This window comes from Mesocricetus auratus, unplaced genomic scaffold, assembly GCF_017639785.1.
Source record: "Mesocricetus auratus isolate SY011 unplaced genomic scaffold, BCM_Maur_2.0 Super-Scaffold_100010, whole genome shotgun sequence".
Lineage (NCBI taxonomy): Eukaryota > Metazoa > Chordata > Mammalia > Rodentia > Cricetidae > Mesocricetus > Mesocricetus auratus.
In genome coordinates, this window is record NW_024429194.1 from 65,222,960 (window position 1) to 65,246,444 (window position 23,485).

Sequence of the window (23,485 nt, forward strand, 5' to 3'; positions counted from 1 at the left end):
CCTTCAAAATTGAGAGCCTGGAGCAGAATTTCCCCCAAGTGTGTTCCAGGGATTATCTGCCCCTTAACACACTTTGGAAACTGGGTTCCATAATCAGGTTTCGAAACACTGCATTGTTTCCTTCCAGCCTTCACCATGCATGCTCATAAGTATATTAAAAACCCCTAAGAGGCTCTGCCATAAGTGGTTTTCTAAAGTATTTTAACAGCAGTCCTATTTTCATTCAAAAAGCTATTAATATCCATGGAACTAGTGTATTTAAGATATACACTTGGGGAAATGCCAGCCTATGTTATCATGGGGATAGAACTTGGGTCTGGCTTTGGTTAGGCAAAGGCTCTGCTATCTTTGGTCTATTCTCTCCCAGTGAACCCTTGGAGTGCTCTCCTGCATGATCTGAAGAAAAGTGAATGGTAGCCTGGGCCAGTGACTCATGTGGCCAGCAGGGTTGGAAGTGAGGCCATCCCTCCACTGGGAAGTGCTGCTGCAGATTCAGTCTAAGAGTAACGAAGGCTGGAGGAGCTGAAGGGAGGCAAGTAAGAATGCTGGGCAGAGTCAGCAAAGAAATGACCTGGTCCTGAGAAGCCAGACTGATGCCAGGCCAAGTGCTTAGCTTTCGTTCGGTTATAGTGATGTGTTTACAGACTTAGAGGGACCTGCTGTCTCAGGACAGCAATGCTGACTGTTTTCTCCCCTGGGCAGAATCCTAATGCTCCTGGCTAACTGGTGGTGAGCAGCTCCGGGGCCATTGTGGTTGGCTCCCCAAGGAAACCTTGAAGCCAATGGATGCATTCTCGGGCTCAGGGCTCAAGAGGAAATTCGATGATGTGGATGTGGGCTCATCAGTTTCCAACTCAGATGATGAGGTCTCCAGCAGTGACAGTGCTGACAGCTGTGACAGCCTCAACCCTCCTACAACTGCCAGCTTCACACGTGAGTGAGCTGCTCCCTTCCTGCCTGCACCCATGTTCCCCAGAGAACCCCTGCAGCCTGAGACCGCTTCTGTCCATTCTAGGGATTTGCCCTTTACATAGTGTGTCCTTGATTTTTGGAAAACCGCACTGCTCCAATAGCATAGGCCGGAGTCTGACTTATACTACTCTTGTGGTTTGTGGTGCCCAGTATGATGGGATGTGATAAAGAGGAGCTCAGAATTCTACTTTGACCTCAGAGGACTTGCCCAGGGGTTCAGGAAATTGTAACTAGAGCAGGAGTAGATGTTTGCTTTGGACACTGGGTAACTCCAGATCTCTTCATTCCTTTTGTCTTCATCCCCTAGATCTCCAAAGGTTTGAGCCCTAAAACTCAGGTACTGGTACTATTGGGTCAACTCAAGGCACACCTGGCAGCTTTTCTAATGCACCTAGCTGGGCACAGTGGAGTCTCCCCGCTCTCAAGTTGTCCTGTAGAGAACCTCTAATAGTGAGGGTCAGAGGTCGTCTGGACTAAACTGGGCCTATGGCTTGTTTCTATGGCTTTGTTGCAACTGTCACACCCATCATTGTGTTGTCTATGCACTAGCAGCATGCTGGAGTAGTTGCAACAGAGACCTCATGCCCTAAAGAGCCTAAAATATTTATCATCAGGCCTGTTGGAGAATCCCCCACTGTGGAATACTGTCCAGTTGAATTTCCCTGTGGGGGAAATGGCCCTTGTCGGCATAGTCCCCTGGTAGTTTGTAGTCACGTGTGGCCACTGAAATACAAACCGAAGAGCTGATTTTTTTTAAAATTGAGTTTTAATTAGTTTAAACTATCACATGGCAATTTTCTTTTCTCTTAAAAAGAACACCTAGTGTTCCCCAGTTGCTGTCTAAAAATAGACTTTGTGGCCATCTATTTTCATGGAGGCAGTCTGGAGGCAGTGGTATGAACCAGCTGAGGTCCAAGGTGCTTTCCAGTTTTGCACATGACTTAGGACTTGGAAATAGTCTCACATTTAGGACCGAGTTAAGAGCCTCGATGAATAAGAGCAGGTGAGAGCCTTGACTGAGCAAGCCGTCTCAGGGTCGGGAACCATGTGCTCTGTTCACAGCCACATCCATCCTGAAGCGGCAGAAGCAGCTGCGGAGGAAGAATGTCCGCTTTGACCAGGTGACTGTGTACTACTTTGCCCGGCGCCAGGGTTTCACCAGTGTGCCCAGCCAGGGTGGAAGTTCTTTGGGAATGGCCCAGCGCCATAACTCTGTACGCAGCTACACCCTTTGTGAGTTTGCACAAGAACAAGAGGTGAACCATAGAGAGATTCTTCGTGAGCATCTCAAGGAGGAGAAACTTCATGCCAAGAAAATGAAGGTGCCTATGGGGCCCGGGGCCTGGTGCTTCCTGCATGCTGAGGTCAAGAGGAACCCCACTGTGCCCATTGATTCTGCTTTATTTAGTGATTGCTCCTGGTGATTAGGGAGTGCTATTTGTCTTTCCAATGCAAAGTCTCGATTTTCAGTCAGCTCCTTGTCATCTCTGGTGGCACTGCCAACCACAGACAAAAACTACTTTCCCTGCACTACCCCTTTCTTCCTGTCACAGTGATGCTTTCTAATGTGATGTGAACACCTGAAACTTCTCAGGTCTGTCACCAAGAAAACACAGATTTCAATTTGTCAGTGATTGTCCTTGCTCACCTGAGCAGAACAGAACAGGTTCCAGATCTTTCCCATTCTCTGAAGGTTCACCACCCTCTGTGACCTCCACATTGTTACCCCAGAGGACAGACACAGTCTCCTTATTTCATAGTTAGACTCATAGACTAATCCACCAGGGTACTGGAGAGATGGCTCAGCACTTACAGGCATTTGTTATTCATTCAAAAGATCTGGGTTTGGTCCCTAGCACCCACATGGTGGTTCATATGGCTAGACTGGAACTTGCTATGTAGACCAACTAACTTCAGGTCACTGACAGATAATCTGCCTACCTGTATCTTCCAAATACTGATGTTAAAGGCATATACTACCAGATCTGGCCAAATAAACCAGTCTTTAAAAAATACTACACTCTGCAGATAGCACCAGAAGACCCTCCCCAGACACCCATGTACTCAACTGTTTCTATAAGTTCTCCAATTTTTCCCAGAGATGAGGGCATAGCTTAGTGATAGAACACTCACCTAATGTGTATAAAGCCTCGGGTTCTAGCCCCAGTTCAGGAGACAGAGAATATGAATGAGGGTGAATGGATATGAATGAGAATTCATTTCTGGGCCCAAAGCATGGGGTAGCTGCATTATTTCCAGGGATGTAGACAAAACAGAGCAGGCTATGGCTGGGCTGGAGAACTGGTGGCATAGGGTACAGACTGACTAGGCCTCACTAGTTTCATTCTGTGCAAGCTCTCAGCCTGTTCCTAAGGCCTTATACCTGCTACTTGTAAGGGCATTCAGCCTTCCCTTCTGAGTCCTGCACTGACTCTGTCACCTTTCTGTTGCTATAGCAACAGCTAGACAAACATTCTTCTCAGTTGCAGTAAAGGTTCTCTGTTCCTTTCCTATAGACAACTTTCCCCCATGAGGTCGAGGAATGACCTAAGAGGTAGCACCTGTCTGTCCCTGGCAGGACATACTGAGTACCAGCGGTGATGACAGGAATCTCTGGAAAACACTTGCCTTCCTCCCCAGGAAGGCTTCCTGTCTTTAGCACGTATAAGGGCACAGTCACAGTCTTGAAATAACATACACTGCATCCCTCATGTGCCATTTGGAGCTATTCTAGTCAACTGTTAGAACTCTGTTAACATTCATTACATATAATTTTCTAATATTTTAGTTTTGTTTTTTCCAACTGGGATTCATTATTATAAGTAGTTTGAATGGGTGGTGGTTATTTTTGTCTGTTTTTGTTTTGGGGTGGATCTCGTGGAGTCCATGCCGACCTTGAACTTGCTGTGGAGCAAGGCATAGCTTTGCGCTTTGTTCCTCTTGCCTCTACCACTACCTAAGTGCCTGGATTATTAAGCATGAGCCAACACACCTGGCCTTGACTTTCCCCAAGAATACAGAGTTGTCCCAGCATAGTTTCATGACTAGAAGATTGCACTGCTCTGAAATCCCCCTTCTGCGGAGATCTGAATTCTCCTACTTGCTTCTCTGATTATTTTCCTTTGGGAACAGCAGAAGTGCTAGGGATGATCCAGTTCTGCAGCACAAACAGGCACAATCCTAAGGTCTGCAGAAAGGAACCAGGCAGCTGCCTGCCTGGTCCAGAGGTAATAGGCTGGAGAAGGCCACTCCGGCTTCTCCACAACAAGAGGTAATAGGCTGGAGAAGGCCACTCCGGCTTCTCCACAACAAGCAGTGAGGTGCATGGCTCATTGCTCAGAGCTGTTGCGTCACTTCTCTCACAGGAGTTGCTCCTCTCGTAGCACTACTCTCTTGACTGATGAAATAAACCAAAGACACCAGCCACTGGGCATGCAACCTGCTAGCAGCTTCCAGGGCCCCAGGGGCTGGGGCCTCATTTTCTTTACTTAGATCCTCTAGTGAGTTTGTAGAGCTCATTCAGCCAGAGATTGTCTCCAGCCTGTTCTTCCACAGAGTCCTGCCCTGGCTTTCTACCCAACTCAGTGTAGAAAACCCAGACTTCTGCTCATAGACAGCACACACAAAGTTATTTACACTGCCCTACTTCACAGAGTTTTTCCTGAAGTAAAATAAACCAGGATTAGAAGGAAGAAAATACATTTCTTCTAGACTCTGTGTTGGAAGTAAGGGTTTTTGATACTGGTTAATAACTGACTGCCCACTCCCTTAACAGTGAAATGCAGTTCTTCTGAGTACACAGGCAATGATTTACAGTGATGAATGGAGGAAATGTTTGTGGTGTGTTTCAAACATTTCTCTAGATAGGATCTTACAGTGTTGCTCATGCCCCTCATCTCAGCTTCCTGAGTAGCTGGGGTGATGGCAATGTTGCCACACCTGGTAGAGGCTGATCTTTGAAGTCCTAGGACACAGAAAGGCAATGTCTCTGGTGTTGACAGTGTAGTACTAGAGCCAGACAATTTCTGTGTTTCTGCTGTTTTTTTAATCATGCCCTGTGCTGTCCAGTATGGCAACCCTTACTTATTTTGGCTATTTAAATGTGAAGTCTTTACATTTGTGGTGCTCTGCTGTGGTGTAGGACAACCAGCCCCTGGCTACACAACTGGGGACTGTTCTGGTCCCTGGGTTGCTGATTCTCCAAAGCCGACCTTTCCTGTCTCTTGGCAGCTGACCAAGAATGGGACAGTGGAGTCAGTTGAGGCTGATGGCTTGACATTGGACGACGTTTCAGATGAAGATATTGATGTGGAAAATGTGGAGGTGGATGATTATTTCTTCCTCCAACCCCTGCCCACCAAGAGACGACGGGCCCTGCTGAGGGCATCCGGTGTCCACCGGATTGATGCGGAAGAGAAGCAAGAACTTAGAGCCATCCGCCTATCTCGGGAAGAGTGTGGTTGTGACTGTCGACTCTACTGTGACCCAGAAGCGTGTGCCTGTAGCCAGGCTGGGATTAAATGCCAGGTCAGTCACTTTTGGCCTGAGATGGTATATCTACACCAAGATTGGGGGTGTGGTTGGGTGCCAGTGAAGATTAGGAAGCTTCCAACCCTGGAATGGCAGTCCCATGGCTGAGACTGTGCTCCAGTTCCATAGCCCTCCCAAAGAAAACAAGCAGGGCAGGATGTGGAGGTGCCCGTTATCTTTTCTGTTGTACACTTCAGAGGTGATAAGCAGCTGGCAGCAAAGGAGAGAACAAAGTACTGTTTTGTTTACCATTTGGTAAGTGTCCTTAAATAATGACTCTGGAGATAAAAGGAATCAAGTGAGGCAGCCTGTGGATTCTTCTGCACACAGCACCTTTCTAATTGTGTGGAAACCAAAGGTTTGAAATTTCTCTAATTCAGGACTGGTCTTGAGCTGGCAGAACCTAAGTTCTTAGTTTCTTCAAATAAAGTATCTTTTTCTTGGCATTCTAAGAGGTTGTTTGAAATTCTCATTTTCCTGGAAAACTTCAGTGCTACCCAAACAGTGAAACATGGGGGATGTCAAGCATGGGTGTTTAGTCCTATGGGTGTTTAGTCCTATGGTTGACCCTTTAACTCTTTTCCTTGACTGTATTTAGTAACAAAGAGCTATAGCAGGTCTGGCCAGACATTTCTCTCCAGACTGCCATCCCATGATGAGTCAGTTATTCACAAACCTGAGAATACCTTAGGAACTGGTTGGGCCTGGGTAAAGATTTCTTTCATGGAGAGGGATGGGTCTCATTCCAGGCTGGCCTAGAACTGAACTTGCTTGGTTATAACAGGAATGACCTTGATCTCTTGGATCTGGAGATTTTAATAAGCTGGTATCATAAGACATAGGTTTTTTTCCGTTTTGTTTTTGTTTTGTTTTGTAGTTTTTTGAGACAGGGTTTTTCTGTGTAGCTTTGGAGCCTACCTGGAACTAGCTCTAGTAGACCAGGCTGGTCTTGAACTCACAGAGATCTGCCAGCCTCTACCTCCCAAGTGTTGGGATTAAAGGCATGTGCCACCACTGCCCAGCTCATAAGATGGGTTTTATTGTTTGCTCTATAATTCTCCTGAGTTTTGTTTTGAGGGAGAGAAAGAGGCAGAAAGCATCTCCTTTCTATTTTTTTCTTTAAAACTATGTAGTCCAGGCTGTCCTGGAACTCACCATGTAGACCAGGCTGGCCTCAAAATCACAGCAGATTCACCTGCCTCTGCCCCCCCACCCCCCAATGCTGGGATTAAAGGCATGCATCACCATGCCCACCCATCTCCTTTCTAGATAGCCCTGGCTATAAGTAAGTTGTCTTGGTCACTGCTTCAGAACAACACTGGTGAGTTGGTCACAGTGTGAACCTTCACTCTAGCACCTCAGCACTAAGGCACCTCTGTTTAGTTTCCCTAGAGTGTATTGCATTGAAGTAGCAAGATCTCCACTCACTTACTACGCCTGTCATTGCAGAAGGCTTGGGCCCAGCCTTTTATTGTCCCTGTGAACCAGGTAAGATCTGGAAGTCCCTGAGGCACAAAACTCTTCTACTCTGAGATAGATGCCAGCATTCAGAGAGGTAACACTAAACTTGCTAACTGGAAGGAGCCTTTGATGGGATTTTTGTCTTTTTTATTTAGAAGAGGAAACAAAGCCCAGGGGAGAAAATAGATGACTCTTGAGATGCCAGCACTAATTAATGGCTGAGCTGGAACTGAGACACAGGTGGTCTAATAACCACTGCCTAGTACTGTTAGCTTGTGCTGCATGTTATGCTTTGAACTGGTCACTGCTCAACTCCCAACTGCCTGTGTGTGCCAGCTGATGTCACCTGTCTCCACTGTTAAAGCTATTGGTCTTATCTTGCCACAACCTCCTGTGCTCCCTCAGGTGGATCGAATGTCCTTTCCTTGCGGCTGCTCCAGGGATGGCTGTGGAAACATGGCTGGGAGAATTGAGTTTAACCCAATCCGAGTGCGGACTCACTACCTCCACACTATCATGAAGCTGGAGCTGGAGAGCAAACGGCAGGTGAGTCGCCCAGCAGGCCCTGAGGATGAGCCCTTGCCTACTGCTGGCTGCAGCCTGCCAGGAGCCCAGAGCTCTGAGACACAGGACTTCCAGGAGTTCATCGCCGAGAACGAGACTGCAGTGATGCACCTCCAGAGTGCGGAGGAACTGGAGCGGCTCAAGGCAGAGGAGGACTCGAGCGGCTCTAGCGCCAGCCTGGACTCAAGCATGGAGAGTCTGGGCGTATGCATCCTGGAGGAGCCCCTGGCCGTTTCCCAAGAGCTGTGTCCAGGCCTGGCCGCCCCCATTCTCATCCAAGCTCAGCTGCCCCCAGGTTCCTCTGTCCTGTGTTTTACTGAGAACTCAGAGCACCCGGCTGCCTCACCGGTGAGCAGCCCATCCTACTTGAACAGTGGGCCTCTGGTGTACTACCAGGTAGAGCAGAGGCCGGCCTTGGGAGTGAAAGGAGAGCCTGGCTCAGAAGAGGGCACAGCCTCCTTCCCCAAGGAGAAAGATCTGGGTGTTTTCTCCCTCCCTGTTACCTCACTGGTGGCTCGCAGCCCCTCAGACTCAGCTGCCCTCTGTAAACCAGAGGTGGGGAAAACACCCACTCTTGACAAACTGTTGTCCGATGACTGTAACCCTAAGGAGCCTGAGAGTGAAGACTTGCACCCCTCTTGGTCTCCCTCAAGTCTACCCTTCCGAACGGACCATGAAGAAGACTGTGGAGTGCAGAGCTCCCAGCAGAGTGAGGACCGGACCCCTGAAGACTCTGCCCTAGAGCTTCCTCTGGCAGTGTGACCTGAGACAGGCACTGCCCATTCTCTATTTATTATCTAATGCCATTTCAAAACAAGACTGCTGCTCCCGGGTTATTTTATTGAAAATCTTAGGAAAAAATGGGTAGGAAAGGGTTGTTAGTACTTGTATTTTTAAAAAGGGAAAGAGACCAACCCCAGCTCAGTTTCCATTACTGAGCTCTGTGGGCCACCAGAACAAAGATGTCAATTGCACAGAATGAGCTAGGTAGCTTTATGCATAGGGCCAGGACTAAGGATGTGAGTAGCTCCCTGTGGGGCACAAGCTCACTCCTCAGACACCCATCTTGGTGTATCAGTCACACTCTTGGAAAGGCCACTCAGCTGAGTCTAGAACGGAGGCTGCAGAAGAGTCTGCTTCTGTACAAAACTCCCAGATTAAACATTGATTCTGCCTTTCTTCCACCTCTCAACTGGTAAATCAGTTAATTTTCAATGTGTTTGGTGTTCCCTGGCCTGCTCTGCAAACAGGATTCCTGGTCTGTAACTTGAATTGTTTCTTTCATATGCCCTTAGGTACCAGAGTTAAACTTCTCTGCCGTTTTCTCCATCCTTTTCTTGAAGGAAAAGGTCCAGGTTGGATATGGATATGGTACAGACATAAGGCTTGCGTACCATTCGGCAGGAGTCCAGTCTGGAACAGCCTGGAAGATGACTGTGTTCTTGCTTTCTCACCTAGTGCACCTCCCCATACACTCTCCTTTTGGGGGAGCTTGGCTCTAAACGGATATAAAGTGTAGTGCAAGGCCATTAGCTAGTTGGGACTCTCTCTGTACCTGCCCTCATCGTCCTTCTTGGTTATCTAGGGTTAGAGAGCTCCTTGGATATTACAGTTCAGTCCTCAGAATTGCAGGTGTTTATTGGACCCCTCCATCTTGGAGATTTATGAAAACTGGAAGTCAAGCTGATTCTTAATTAAGTGACAGGACTCAGAGATTCCAAAGGGTTCAAGATCCGATTACAATCTTTGAAGCATATAGACTGGGACCCAGATCAACACTTACCTCAGTCAGTAGTCCTTGCTCCTCTCATGTCTTAATTAAAGTTCTCGTATCCCCACTCAGCACTGACTTTTTTTTTTATTGGCAGTGTACCTCTGCCTTCTGGTAATGAAGGTGGTAGGAGCAAAACACTTTTCCTCATTCTTTACTAACCAGAAAAGAAAAACAAAACTTGTTTTGATTTTTTGAGACAGGGTCTTGCCAAATAGCCCTGGCTAGCCTGGAACTTCCTATGTTCCTATGTCCAACCTGTGGCAGTCCTGATTGTGCATCCTGAATGCTGAGATTGCAGGTGTGTACCACTTTGCTTGGCTTTATCTATTTTTGGTGGGATAAGGTGGTCCTGGTTTTGTAGAGTGAACTTGAATGTGTGTAGTAGCAGAAACACCTTTAAATCTCTGATCCTAAGTCTGGAGGTCCCTGCATTTGACACAGATCCTGGTTTTTAACCCATTCTGCCACTGCTGTTCATTTCTGGGTTTGCTTGGCTTTATTGTTGGAGGTCTTAAGGAAGTACCTAGTTCTCTGTCTAGTCTCACTAGAGTTACCCTGAATACCAGAGGCCAAAACTCACCCTCAGCCAGAACTCTCAACCCCAAGACTGAAGCTAAGCTGAGACTGGCTGGTGGAGAGAAGAATCTTTCGAAGTTTGTTGGAAAGGAGGGACTCAGCACCTTTCCTCTTGAAGACTCCAACTGTCTTAGCCCTTGGACTTGGATTTTCATTAAGAAACATACTAGTCATTGTCACAAAGACTAGCCAGTCCCCAAGGTATTTGATATTTCTATATGACTCTAGTTTCTTATTCTAAATGCATCTCCTCATTAAGTCATGTTCTGATTCAAACTGACCCCAAACTTATGAGTGCTAAATATTTAGCATTGACGAATGTCAAGCAAAAGACCTTTTCTACAACTTAATCCGTCTCATTCCTGGTGCTACCTGAGTTGGACAGAATTTATAGTTCCTGGTTGCTAGGAAGGCTAGGCCTCTGATCACGGAAGCAGAGCCAGTCCCCCTCAGTCTAGGCCTAGGTGAACTGTGGCTCATTACTGCAGCTCGTTACGCTGCCTCCTTGCATACTGTGCACAGGTCATATTCTCAATGTGAATCCAAAGCTTGTCTGGCTCTCTGAAAACAGTCCCCCTTAGGTTCTTTACATTGTAATAATGCTGTATTTAAAGAGAATATTTAAATGTAATATTAAAGAAATATTCAAAAGAATGGTGTGATATTCTTTATCTTCGCAAGTCGCAGTTATTTGTGAAGAGAAAGGGTGCTTCTCTTGCTGTGTATATAAAATTAACTAGGCAGTTAGAAACTAATGTCAATGATAGGAATACTCAGTGACAGAAATGTAGATTTATTGTCTTTAGAGCACAAAACCTGTCCTGCCTGGGATTTCCTTATGTGCCTGTTGGACCCCTGCTGTCAGCAGTTACAATTTTCTCTATTTCTGATTACCATTCTAGTATGTCTGATAGATAGCATTAAACAGTTCCTTCCAAATTTCCTTTCATCCCATCAAAAAATTATGTTCCAACTAGTTAAATGTCCATTAGTTAGGTTACATCAGTCTTATAAAAAGAAGCCTTAGGAAAACGAGTAGAGTGTGTATAAGTAATTCCCAAAAACTGGTTTCAGGCAGTCTTTACTTGGGTTTAAAAACAGTTGCTTCATGCATTTACAGTAAGTTATCATAGATGTACACACAACAGCCAAACCCAGCTTACTATCTTGTGCAGATCTCGTTTCCCAGCTCAGCAGTAATGAATACCGAATGTGATTGACCCATGGCCTAAAGAAGGCAGCCACTGCTGGCTACAGATGGCTTAGTGCAACACAGTGGAGGTAGCAAACACATAAGGTCCTTAGGGACTGTGTGACAGCCTGAAAATTAAGACACTAAATATTTGCAGGGGAGGGGCCAAGCAGTCAGTCCTTCTCCTTTTCACCTCCTTTAGGATGTTCCCATAAATTAAAAAAATTTTTTTCAGAGAATATTAAAAGATGAACAGTCCATGCTAGTGAGGAGGAAAAGTGTCCCTACTTTTGGTCACATCAAAAAGGATGGGCCAGGCATATATAGGCTCATGCCTATAATCCTAGTACCCAGGAGGCTGTAGCAGAATTTTCAGGATTTCCAGGAATTGAGGGCCAGCCTGGGCTATATAGTGAGACTTTGTCTCGAAAAGGCCAAAAAAAAAAAAACAAAAACAAAAACAAAAAACCAAAGGAGGTGTGTGGGGGGAGCATAGGGATAAGAAAAGACTGGCAGAGGTGGGTGTCCAGGTACAAGCCCAGGTGTTAGTACTCCAGTCTAATCTGCAGTGTTCTTGGCACCCAGAAATTCTCTAGTGAGTGGAGAGCCCTTGGCCAGTTCCTCACACCTTACAGGGCTTTGTGTGGCAGTTCATCCTGTATTCCAGCCTGGGAGGTGCAAGTAGGAAGGCCAGGAGTTTACAGTCGTCCTCAACTATGTGAGACAGACAGTGTTTCAAGAAAACCACAGGAAAAAACAAAACAAAACAAAAAGCCCTCATGGCTGTAAAGAACACGGCAGTGAAGCCGTGTAACACAGACCTGTAGTCCCAGCACCCAGAAGCCTGAGCTGGGAGGATCCCTTGAGCACAGAAACTTGAAGTCAGCCTGGGCAACATAGACTCATCTCAGGGGAAAAAAAATAGAAATGTAAAAACAAACCTTGGCAGTCATGAATTTTAGGCTAAATGATTCCCACCTGGGCAAAAACTGACTCAATAGGACCTAAACATTACATCACAACAAAAGTCTAGTACCAGAGGTGCTTGTCAATTCCAGGTGAGCATAATGGGATGGCACCACACAGGTGTTTGTTTAGTTCAAGCTGTGAGGGAATGTCTGTAGCTCCCAGATGGATAGTGTGCTCCTCTGTCTCCCACACTAATAGTGCAGACTGCTGACAAGTGCTCTTTGGTCCCATGCTACTATACTATGCAACTGCAGGACAATGTCATCCTCTCCATGGTTCACTCAGCGCCTTGTCTCAAGGTAGTTGGTGGAAAGCAGGACCACGTTGTGCAGCAAGAGGGACAGCTCAGTTTCTGAAAACACCATCAGGGTTAGTGCTTGGCTAGGACACGGTTTACCTAACTGTCTTGGAGTACAGAGCTTGGCAGGAGGTAGAAAGCCAGGGATGGGAATACAGCACTGTGAGGCTAATCTCTAAGAAACCCTGCTTCACTCAACCCCTGAATGCATGCTTTTCTCTGACCCCGCTATTTGTTCACATCCACTATGTCTTGATTCTCATATGATGGCAGTCACCTCATGGCAAAAGTTGGTGCTGTAAGGACATTTCTTAGCTTCAAGACTGTTTCTCACCCAGGACCATTCCATCCTTCTCCCCTTACCACCCCAAGCTCAGGAGCAGCTGGCAATGTCTGGAGATACCTCTTATTTGTCACACTAGACACAAAAGGCTGTGACTGGCATGGAATGGGTATAGGCAGTTACACTCATTAACTACCCCGTTGTGCATGAGATAGCTCCCTAAACAAACTGCCATAGGCCCAGGCTATGAAGCTCTGCAAGCAGTCCTTTTGTCTTACACAGTCTATGCTATAGTAGGCACTCAAGTTTGTGCCCTCAATTACAAAATAAATATATGTTAAAGCTTCATGATAACTCAGCAGGTAATCCCAGAACAAGGTAAAAAATGAGCTGGGTATGGTGGTGCATTGCCTGTAATCCCAGAATTCAGGAGGTAGAGGCAGGATAGCTGCAAGTCCAAAGCCAATCTGGTATAGAGTGAGTTCCAAACCAGCCGGAGCTACACAGTGAGACCCTGGTTTTTGGTTAGTTTGGTTTTTGTTATTGTTGTTTAGTTTATTTGTTTTCTAAAGCTCAGACTTCAGTAGCATGGCCACAGAGGTTTGCCTTACCTTTTAGGCTGCAGGAAATCTGCAACCATTCTCCCAGCCAAGTCCGACACCTATCATCAGCAATATGGGTAGAATTCAAGCCACGAAGATAGCAAGCCTATACCACTCAGAAGAGAAACATCCTGAGTAAGCATAGCATGCCACAAACAGAAATCCACAAGTGATTGGATCTTATCCCCATAAAAGGCCTTCACTATGTTGCTGGGTGGCTGTGGAAAGGGGGGAAGGCTTAGTCCTCCACTCTGTGCTCCTGGGAGGCACGTGGAGAAACTAGAAGATAAAGCTGATTGAGCGGTCTTCAGTCAATGAGCACAAGTCTTTGAAGCAGACTGCGTGATACTAACCTTCCTCTTCCTGTCTCTGTCCCAGATGCCAGGACATGAACAGCTTTGCTTCATCTCATTCTCCCAAGATGCACTGCTTCATCTCATATTCACAAAACCAATGGGGCCAACTGACCAGGACAAAACCTCTAAAACTATGAGCCAAAAACACCACCACCAAAACAAACAAAACAAAAAACTAGCTTTCCTCTTTTTAAATTGATAAGCTCAGGCATTTGTTTCAATAATGGATATATCTGTATAATCTAAAATAGTAGGCTTAAAATATATTGTCCTTGAAAGTGTTTTAAACAGGTTGTCCTGAAACTCCTCCCAAGTGCTAAGGTCACAGGTGTGTGTATTATACCCTGCCCAGGGGGCCTTGCTTTTTTTTTTTTTCAAACTCATTCCTCATTCTCACTAGTTATATACATTAAGAAAAAAAATCCATAGAAATAAAATGAGCTTGGAGTCAGGTATAGTGGCTCTGGCTGTAATCCCAAAACTGGGGAGACTGAGGCAGGAGGGTTGCTTAAATTTGAGGCCAGCCTGTGCTACATGAGATCTGGAAGGGCAGGGTGTCAGCATGTCACCATGAGCTTGTGATTCTAGCACTTAGTTCAAGGCCAGCCTCATCTACAGAAAGAGGTTGAGACCAGCTAGGGCTATATAGTAAGATCCTATGTCAAAATAACTAAAACAACACAGAAACAACTTGAGTTTTGATGCAAGCCCTGTAAGCTTCCAGCCCACTCTGGGACACTCACTACTTGACAAGCCTCTTACCGATTTCACTTCCTGAGCAGTCAGCTGGCCAATCCCCAGCTGTGCCAGAGCCCTGTCCAGCTGTTGAATCACAGTGGTGTGGCTCTTCAAGCGCCATCTCAACACGGCGGGGGGCAGGTGAGGGTTGAGGAGCATGGCCCGGCTCAAGGCTCTCTGTGACACAGCATGCAGGAAGAGTATGAAGCCGGCTCACTGTACACCCTAACAAACGGGGCTGTGGACACAAAAGGCCTCCAAGTGCTCACCATGTGCGTAGCCTGGAGTTGACTAAAGCCCAGAGGCCGAGTGGAGAAGCACTCTCTGAGAGCCAGGATGTCATGTGCTGTGGGGTGGACGCCATTCTGCACCTGGAAAGAAGTAAAAAGTGGGTAGATTTTAGAGATTGACCGCTCTTGTTTCACAGGGACCTTCCTGGTCCAGCTGGAAAACCGCTTGGCTGAGGTAGTACCTTGGTGCACAGGTCTGTCAGGTGCCACCGCAGCCTCTCATCAGAAACAAGAGCGCTGGCCCTTTCTAAATGAGTAATGATTTCTGAGTGGGACTGCTTCCGGAGACTGTGATAAATGTCTAAGAAATCAATTTGTTGTTTGGGGGTCCAGAAATGCTTGACAAGCAGTTGCCTAGGAAACAGGTACCTACAAGGAAAAAGCATCACAAAGTCACTTTCTGAAAGGGGACTAATCGGGTATCTGGCAGAGACATGCTTCTCTACCCACGGTCTCTCATAGTCCACGTCTCTGCACGATGGCAGGCGGTATTGCTGCAATGGGATTGGAAAGAAAGCTAGTGTGTGGCAGTCAGATCAAATGCCTCTTTTTGAACTAAAGCCAGTTCAGAACATTCTTCAGACAGTTTCATACGGAGCTGATGAACAGTCATACAGACACAGTTTTTTTTTTTTTTTTTTTTTTTTTTTTTGGTTTTTCGAGACAGGGTTTCTCTGTGGCTTTGGAGCCTGTCCTGGAACTAGCTCTTGTAGACCAGGCTGGTCTCGAACTCACAGAGATCCGCCTGCCTCTGCCTCCCGAGTGCTGGGATTAAAGGTGTGCGCCACCAACGCCTGGCCAGACACAGTATTACAAAGGCCCTGGACATGCTCTTTAGTTGTGGTTACCCAACTGGAAGGTAGCTTTTTAAACATGGCTACAAATTCTCTGGCACTTCTTTTACGGGCAAATAAGGGTTATTTCCCTCTTCTTTTTCCACTCTGAGTGATTAACTCATACAACAGAGCAGAAATGAGTCTATGACCTCTAAGACAAAGATATCAAAAGTATAGGCCAGGTGTAATTGCACACACCTTTTTTAGTCCTGTTTGGGAGGTAGAGGCAGATAGATGACATTTGTGAGTTCCAAGATGGCCAGGATTATATGGTGAGGCCTTGGGTTTTGTTTTTAAAGTCATGTTCTCACTGGCCCAGTTATCCCTGAAGCTCTGGTTGTGTTGTAAGGAGCTCCACTATCCAGGCTGCCCAGGCGGAATGAAGCAGTCCATCTCCCAATGTTCACATCAAAACACCAGAGTGACTCAGCCCTCCTTGGTTCAACTAAGCATCACTGCAGTCTGTTAACTTCACCCAAGTAAGAAAAGTCCATCACTCCCAAGCTCTATCCAATTTTTTTTTTTTTTGGTTTTTAGAGACAGCACCCACATGATGGTTTACAACCATCTATAGGTCCTTACATGGTGCATATACACACTTGCAGGCAAAACACTCATAAAATAAAATAAATAGGAAAAAAAAAACCTTTCAGGATGCTGAAAAGATTGAAGTAGAAGTCTGATGACCTCTGAACTTCTGAGATGAAAAGTTTTTAAAGTAATTTTCTTGGGGGTTAAGAGCACTATCTGCTCTTTCAGAGGATCCAGGTTCAATTCCCAGCACCTATATGAAAGCTCACAATCATCTGTAACTACAGTCCGGGGGATCTGATGTTCCCTTCTGCTCCACAAGCTCTTGCATGCATGCAGGGCACATAGGCTCACATAACCTCATATACATAAAAGATAAAAAAGTAATTTAAAAATAAATAATTTTCTTGGATTTTTTTTGTTTGGTTTGTTTGAAAAAAGGCTTCATGTTGCCAAGGATGGCCTTGAACTTCTGATCCTCTGGCCTCTATCTCCCAAGTGCTAAAATCATGTGCCACTGCATCAGGCAAAATGATTTTTAATTTTTAAAACAATCTATAGCTTCAAGATCTGGTAGTGGTATATACTCACATTAGCAGGAAGACCAAGTAGTTGGCAAAGGGTGGAATGGAAATGATACCTACGAAAAGACACTTGGTGATATCTCGACGGAACTAAACAGAAATAAACACAGACACCGTTTTTAACCCAAGTAAGTTCTTGATAACATGGACAAACCCTCCATCCCACTCCCTGTACAGTGAACTTGTGCTACAGCCTAGGAAAAGGACCGTGCTTGTATCTGTGTTATAATGCTAAGTTCCTGAGGGTGGACCTCTGATGTTAATGTCTGTATCCCAAATATCGAGTGGGGGGCCTAACCTTTTATCAAACCCCTTGGTGAACTCTGTCTGACCTGTAAAATGTCTCCTGAACTCTCGGCTTCAAACTGCCTTTCAGGTCACTGCCAAACACCTTCCTGCTGCCCTGCAGCTCTGTGCAGATCACTGTATGTCCAAAACCAAACTGGATTTTATTACTTACAAATTGAATCAGAAAGTGTATCAGAATTCTGTATGGCCCTGCTGTGAAGTTCATTCTCAGTGAGCCCCATTCTGACAAGTAACTGGATGCAAAGGGAAAGGTGTGACCAGTGAAGAACGAGAGACAAAAGAAACACATGTAGGAGCTTGGTTAGTTACCTCCGTGAACATCTGGATATGTGCCCCTGGCCCATACCTGTCTCAAATGCTCCATCTCCCGGTAGGAGAGTTGATGAAACTTTACATTGTGCTTCCACATATTTGCCTTTATTCTTCTAGCCTTTTTGCCATCAGCCCATAACATCTGTATTCCTGCCCCATTAAAGCGGAGGACAGAACGCGATGTTACCCCAGTTTGAATCTCACCGTAGCTTCCTACTGTGTTCACTCACATGCACACACACTGGCCCCTCCCCAGCACTGCCTACACAGAAGCTTTCAGCTAGGAAGCTTGACACCTCAGACCTTCCCATGCTTTCCCGAAGCATATTACCCAGCTGAATTATGGTCTGCCATGGAGTGGTCTCCTGTGAGCTCATTACTCTTCGCTTGTTTTAAAGGCTAGATCCTTAACACCAGAGCATCATGGTCAATAAACCCTATGTTTCCCAGCCTGCTGCTTTCTGGGACATGTTTACAAGTTGCATAATTTGACATATTGCTATGGTCCCATTTTGAATCTTCATTCTATAATCATCCTTACATTTATCTAGTTTTTAAAAATGCTTCCAGGGCTGGGCAGATGGCTCGGAGGTTAAGAGCACCTACTGCTCTTGCAGAGGACCCAGGTTCAGTTTCTGGCACCCACATGGTGGTTCACAACCATCCACAATTCATATTCCAGGGGAGCTAATGCCCTCTGACCTCAGAGAGCATTGAGCATGAACATGGTACACATGTATACATGCACAAGGCATGAACATGGTACACATGTATACATCAGGCAAAACAGTCATAGAAACAAAATGAATAAAATATTTTAATGCTTCCATATTTATATGAACAAAAATGTTACCAAGATCAGCTTCAAATAATACAGTGTGTGTATAATATATATATATATGTATATATGTATATATATGTGCATATATTATATCTGTGTGTGTATTATTGGTGGTCATTAGCTATTTTGTTTTGAGTTTCTTGTTTTGTTTTTTACAGGACCTTGCTATGTAGATGAAGCTGGCCTTGAACTCCTGATCCTCCTGCCTTGGAATGCTGGGTTGTGGGATTGCAGGCATAGAACCACTATGTCTGGCAAGCCAGCCATTCTTACCCCCACTTTTTAGATAAAGGTGGATAATTTTTCAGCTCCATGAAGCTAATAATAATTATAGTAATATTCAGAGTTGACAACATTCTATTTCCTTTTGATTAGCGGATAAAAGTATAGGATATAATAATAGTAATAGTCAATACATATTGGGCACTTACTGTATAGATACCATATTAATATAGGCCCTGTTCTAAGCACTTTATATATGTTGATTTACTCAGGCTTAAAATTACAGCACTCAGAAAGTGGAGGCAGGGAGATCAGAAGTTCAAGGTCATCCTCAACTACAGGAGGTTCAAGGCCAGCCTAAGCTACATGATACCCTTTCTAAGCCAACAATAATATCCACAATTATGTAATCAGTAAGTCAGTTCTATTGCTTTATAGACAGTTTAAGTCATTAGTGCAACTGCAGTCAATAAGTCACAAACCGGGATCTGAACTAGGCATTCTGGGTCCAGAGTGGTCAAGTGACATTACAGGTGTCATTTCATCGTGACTGGTGGACCTCCATTTTAAATCAAAACATTCAGAAATCAAGTATATATGGTGTATTTCCCCTACAAGTTACCTAAGCTGGCAACTGATAAGCATTTGGGCCACATTTTCTTACGACAACAGAGAAATCACTGGGGCGGGTCTGCACAGCCACAGCTCCCTGCTCTGGTGACGAGCAAGGAGATGGCGTCCACTCCTGCGACGCCAGAAGCTGTTTATTATAACATCCTTCTAGATATTTAGGAGGTGACAATTTGTAGGAATTAATGCTCAAACACTGATGAAAGAGAAGGCACCGGGCAACTCACATCCACGCAGCGGAACCCCTGCGCACGTGATCTCACTGACTGACTTTCTAGCCGACTGGGGGATTTCTATTTTAGTGTTTACCTTTCATGAAGACTGTGTATAAGGCATAGAAGCGGGGGAAATGACGACCCAAGAAACGATGGTATGTCCCATTAATCGCTCTTGTCTTGGTCACCACATAAGAAATCAAGTTCTTCACGTCTGCCTTTGGAGAAAGATGTAGCCTTGAAGACCTACAAGGAAGATCAGAGAGAACTATCTGTGATCTAGCAGAAGCCACCTCGTACCTAGGACCCCTACTGTAAAATACAAGTTTCTGACAACGATTGCCAAAGCTCTTTGGTCTGAGAGGGGCAGCCCAGGCAGAAGCGTGACAAAACGGCATGAGCATAGAGTGTGTGCCAAGCCTGTGGGGCCAGAGTGCAAACTACGGCCATGGAGATGGGAAGGGAGGGAAGCTGAAAGGTGAGCTCGGGAAACGCGGGGAAGAGCAGACAATGCGGAGCAGAGAGGGCCAGGGACCCGCATTCAGGAGGGATCCCGCGCGGGGAAACCGAGGCGCGGGACCCGGAGAAGCCGAGGTTGAGCCGCTCCAGGGCCTTCTACGTCAAGTACGCTCTTCTCTCTCCGAGGCCCTCACCGAGGGGCCCGCCACGCAGGGCCAGAGCGACCCAGCTGCAGCCTGCGGGTGACAAAGGGTCCAGGGGCGACGGCCGAGCCCCAAAGAGCAGCGCGAGCCCAGCACACCCTGGACAGCGCCATCTTCGAGGCGAGGGAGGGAGTGCGGGTAGCAGGGGTCGTCTCCGGGTCAGAGTGCGCCCCGCAGCACGCACGCGCCGCTCCCGAGTGATGACAGGCGCCCCCGGCCCCCCTCCCGCCCCGTGCGAGCCTGGGAAGGGGCGGGGCTTCGCGGCCGCGCGCCGGAGAAGGACCCGGATTGGACGCGGCGCTGCTCTCGCTGGCAGGACCGGAAACGGGCCGTCCTGAGGGAGCGGGAGCCCAGCCGGAGGTAGCGTTCCTCAGCTTGAGGACGCCGTCTCCTTGAGCTGCCCTATGCCCTCGTCCGGTCCCTAGGGCCTCGGGGCTTGCGGGCGATTCCCTCGACCTTTGCGGCGCCCAGGGCGTCGGACCCCGGCGGGGTCAGCGGGTGGGTGCGGGGGAGCAGTGGGGTGGCGCGGCGGGCGCCCTCTGGTGGTGGAGACAAGACTGTCCGCTCTCCTGTCAGTCTGGGGGCCTGTAGTGTAGACTACAGCCAAGGACTTGTCATCTGTGCCCACTCCCTTCCTCCCTCCCTCCTTCTCTCCCTGCCCTCCTCTACCCTCCCCTCCCTGGCCCTCGCCTACCAGTCCTCAGGCGCCCTTGTCACAGGTGCACAGTGGATGTTTGGGAGCAAATGACTACTGAAACTTGGAAGTATTTCTAGGCATTTGGCTGCATTTTAACCGACAGGGAGCATGCTGAAACCAGTATCTAAAGTCAGTTTCGGCGTTTTAGTGTGGCACCTTGGACACGTCACTCGAGTGTGTTTCCTGCGCAGTGAGGGTCTAAGGGTGGGATGTTTGCAGAAATTCCCACATCTGTGAACAGTTAGGAGGCGCTGGTGATGGCAGCGCGGCTCCAAAGCTGTGCTCTACACTTGCTGGGTAGATGAAGTAGGCAGGATAGAAAATTGACCAAAAGATGGTTTCCTCTCCATCCTCGGGTAGCTTCTGAGCTACTGTGGCTCCCAAGAATATTTGGTTCGATAATAGCAGAACTCCCAGGAGGAAAGGGCGGGAGGAACAAGGGTGGTTTTGTAAGAAAATTGCAAAGGCACTGCCAGGAAGAACAAGCTAAAGGGAGGGCGGGCGTGGGGTGGGGGTTTGCTAGGTGAAGGGCTGTACACCCGAAGACTTGAGTCTGATCCGTGAAACCCATGTCTAAAGCCGGGCATGGTGGTAAGTGACCCTTGTGGAGCCTGGACACTGGCAGGAGGAGCCTTGGCCGAGTTAGCAGGTTACAGGGTCAGAGGGGAAGAGGATTGGCAAAAACAGTACACATGTGCGGTACAGACATACACATGCCCAGCAGCACACAACAGAAAGAGAAAGAAACATGGCAGGGATTCATTCCTCACATAGCCGTTTACCTCTTTCATTTCCCCTTATGATGGGGGATGTCCTTCTGTGTATGTTTCTCTTATTGGTTGATGAATAAAACACTGCTTGGCCAATAGCCAATAGAGGCAGGAAGATAAGCAGGACTAGGAGACAAGGAGAATTCTGGGAAAGGTAGGCAGAGAGGCTCAGCAGAGAGATGCCAAGTAGCTGAAAAAGGAGTAACAGGTCCGGACATTCTCCCGTGAGCCAAGACCACATGGAAATACATAGATTTATAGAAATGGGTTAATAATTAAGACAGAGCTAGCCAATAAGAAGCCCTAGCCTTCAGCCAACAGTTTAATAATTAATATATAGCATCTCTGTGTGTTTATTTGGGACGGAAGCAGCTGTGGAACCTGGCAGACAAGAAAATTACAGCAACACTCTTATTCTAACACACATGCACACACCACAAAGCCTGTTGCTCTAACTTCCATCTCTGCAGCTAGCTCCCCTGTCTTGCCTGCCCTACTCTGCATGGGTACAGTGGCCTCCTGCTGCTTTCTCTGCCTGCAAGGAGCCAGAGAACACTGTTTTTTCTGTTTTCTGTTGTGTACCCAAGCTGGCCTTGAACCCCAGTTCTGTTTGCATCCCTCTCCCAGGTGCTGGAATTATGGGCTCAGAAAACCATCCATGGCTCAGAGAACACTTCCAAAATAGTCTGTCAGGCATGTTAGCATATGCCTGTAATCCCAGCACTTGTGATCCCACACAGGAGGATCATGATTTGAAGCCTCCTTGGGCCACATAGCAAGATCTCTCTCTCCTCCTGTCCCTCCACTCACCTCTCTCCTTCCCTCCCCCTCTCCTCGTTTTCACCTCTCTCACTCTTTCCCACTCTCTCTCTCCTTCCACCACCTCCTCTCCTCTCTCCTCTTTCTTTCCCTTTCTCCTCTCTTTCTCTCTTTCTCATCTCTTCCTTTCCCCTCTCTCAAGACACACAGAGTTAAATGCACATATAGAGTTTAAATGTTTTGTATACAAGAGAGCAACTACTTTAGAGCTAAGTTACTTTATCTTCCGTCTTTGTTCCTCTGTGTTTCCATAGCAACTCCCTCTGGTTGGACTGACTCTATCTAGGTGTGCAGCAGCATCCCCTTTGGCAGCTTACCTTCTGCTGCTAAAGCCACTTAACCATCTGCATCCATATTACTCCACATCTCTCTGTTCAAGAGAAATAGGTAGACCAAATGTTCTCTTTGACTTGGGACCATACTCAGAACAAGACCTTCTTGTGACTCTTAGGCAGAGATTGAAATTTTTGTTTCTCTTTCACAGTGGGCCTTGTCGACCAGAGTTATGTCTTCAGATTTTCCTCTCTCATAAGCAACCTGGTCTCCCTCCTCTGAGCACTGTAGAAAGCTCCAGAAGCTGACTGAAGCCCTGTGGGTACTTTCCCAGCAAGTTCACACAAAGAAGGCTGAAGAGGACATCTTGCCTCTCAGTTTCTGAAGGATTTCCGTTGCCTGTGTTTATTTTTCCTCAGTGAGACAAAGGGTTGTCTGTTCCATTCTCACTCACCACAGCTCTGTGTTATAGAAAACCAAGCTTGCAGCTTTGGGTGCTTGTAGCCAGCTCTGTTAACTCTTTTTGTGTGCGGGTATGCGTGTATTCATGTGTGTTTGCATGCATATTCACATATGCATGCATGTGGTGACTAGAGGCAGACCTCAAGTGTCTTCCTCAGCTGCTCTCCACTTTATTTTTTGAGACAGAGTCTCTGATTGTCTAGGCCAGCTTGCCAGTGAGCTCTGGGCTCTTGGGATCTGCCTGTCTCTGGCTCCCCAGAACTGGAATGACCTGGATTTTATGTGAATCTGAACTCAGAGTTCTCATGCTTGTCTGAAAAGCACCTTCTAACTGAGCCATCTCCCCAGCCTTTCCCTTGTTTTTCGTAGTACTTAATAGAATCATAATTAGCTGCTGTATTATACATTTCATGATGATCTCCCCCAAGAATTCAGTTTACTATATTTCTAGTCCCTGGTACAGGGCAAGTATGCTGGTTAGCTTTTATGTCATCCTGACACAGGCTAAAGTCATTTTGGAAGAGGGAATATCAGTTGAAAAAATGTCCCCCCACTGGATGACCTGTGAGCGAGCCTGTGGTACATTTTACTTGATTAGTTATTGATGTGGGAGGGCCCAGCTTCTTGTAGATGGTGCTACCCCTGGGCTGGTGATCCCAGGTGCTAGCAGGCTAAACTGGGTGATGGTGGCACACGCCTTTAATCCCAGCACTCAGG

The 23,485-nt window shown here is 46.7% G+C and overlaps 3 protein-coding genes and 1 long non-coding RNA gene across 17 annotated transcripts in view; 3 read left to right on the plus strand and 1 right to left on the minus strand.

Moving 5' to 3' along the window:
* Positions 1-838, plus strand: part of Tfcp2 (transcription factor CP2) — a 51,980-nt gene extending 51,142 nt beyond the window's left edge. The window contains exon 15 of one of the 2 annotated variants that reach the window (XM_040753799.1): positions 703-838. In XM_040753799.1, coding sequence (XP_040609733.1) covers positions 703-710 — 8 coding nt within the window. In that variant the 3' untranslated portion in view covers positions 711-838. The remainder of the gene's footprint in view (positions 1-702) is intronic. The other variant, XM_040753800.1, reaches the window with a different exon arrangement.
* Positions 783-10,531, plus strand: Csrnp2 (cysteine and serine rich nuclear protein 2). The gene is made up of 4 exons (XM_040753793.1): positions 783-933; positions 2,035-2,294; positions 5,203-5,499; positions 7,369-10,531. Exons 1-4 carry the CDS (start codon positions 783-785, stop codon positions 8,287-8,289), a joined length of 1,629 nt encoding a protein of 542 aa, XP_040609727.1. The 3' UTR covers positions 8,290-10,531.
* On the minus strand, positions 1,720-19,952 carry Letmd1 (LETM1 domain containing 1). Of its 13 annotated transcripts, none has more exons than XM_021225558.2 (9): positions 19,739-19,947; positions 19,180-19,364; positions 17,212-17,327; positions 16,564-16,646; positions 14,788-14,974; positions 14,585-14,686; positions 14,340-14,492; positions 13,231-13,327; positions 10,943-12,390 (listed from the first exon to the last, which is right to left on the minus strand). In XM_021225558.2, the coding sequence occupies exons 1-9, from the start codon at positions 19,858-19,860 to the stop codon at positions 12,320-12,322; spliced, it is 1,116 nt and encodes a 371-aa protein (XP_021081217.1). In that variant the 5' UTR covers positions 19,861-19,947; the 3' UTR covers positions 10,943-12,319. The 13 variants fall into 13 exon arrangements, with proteins under 13 accessions (XP_040609737.1, XP_040609736.1, XP_021081217.1 ...); XM_005067243.4 differs by having other exon boundaries at positions 19,180-19,331; positions 19,739-19,945; XM_040753805.1 differs by having other exon boundaries at positions 19,180-19,331; positions 19,621-19,744.
* Positions 19,953-20,029: 77 nt separating this feature from the next.
* On the plus strand, positions 20,030-22,695 carry LOC121142873. Its single transcript, XR_005879986.1, has 2 exons — positions 20,030-20,107; positions 22,518-22,695. It is a non-coding gene; the product is annotated as an uncharacterized LOC121142873 (long non-coding RNA).
* Positions 22,696-23,485: the final 790 nt, after the last annotated feature.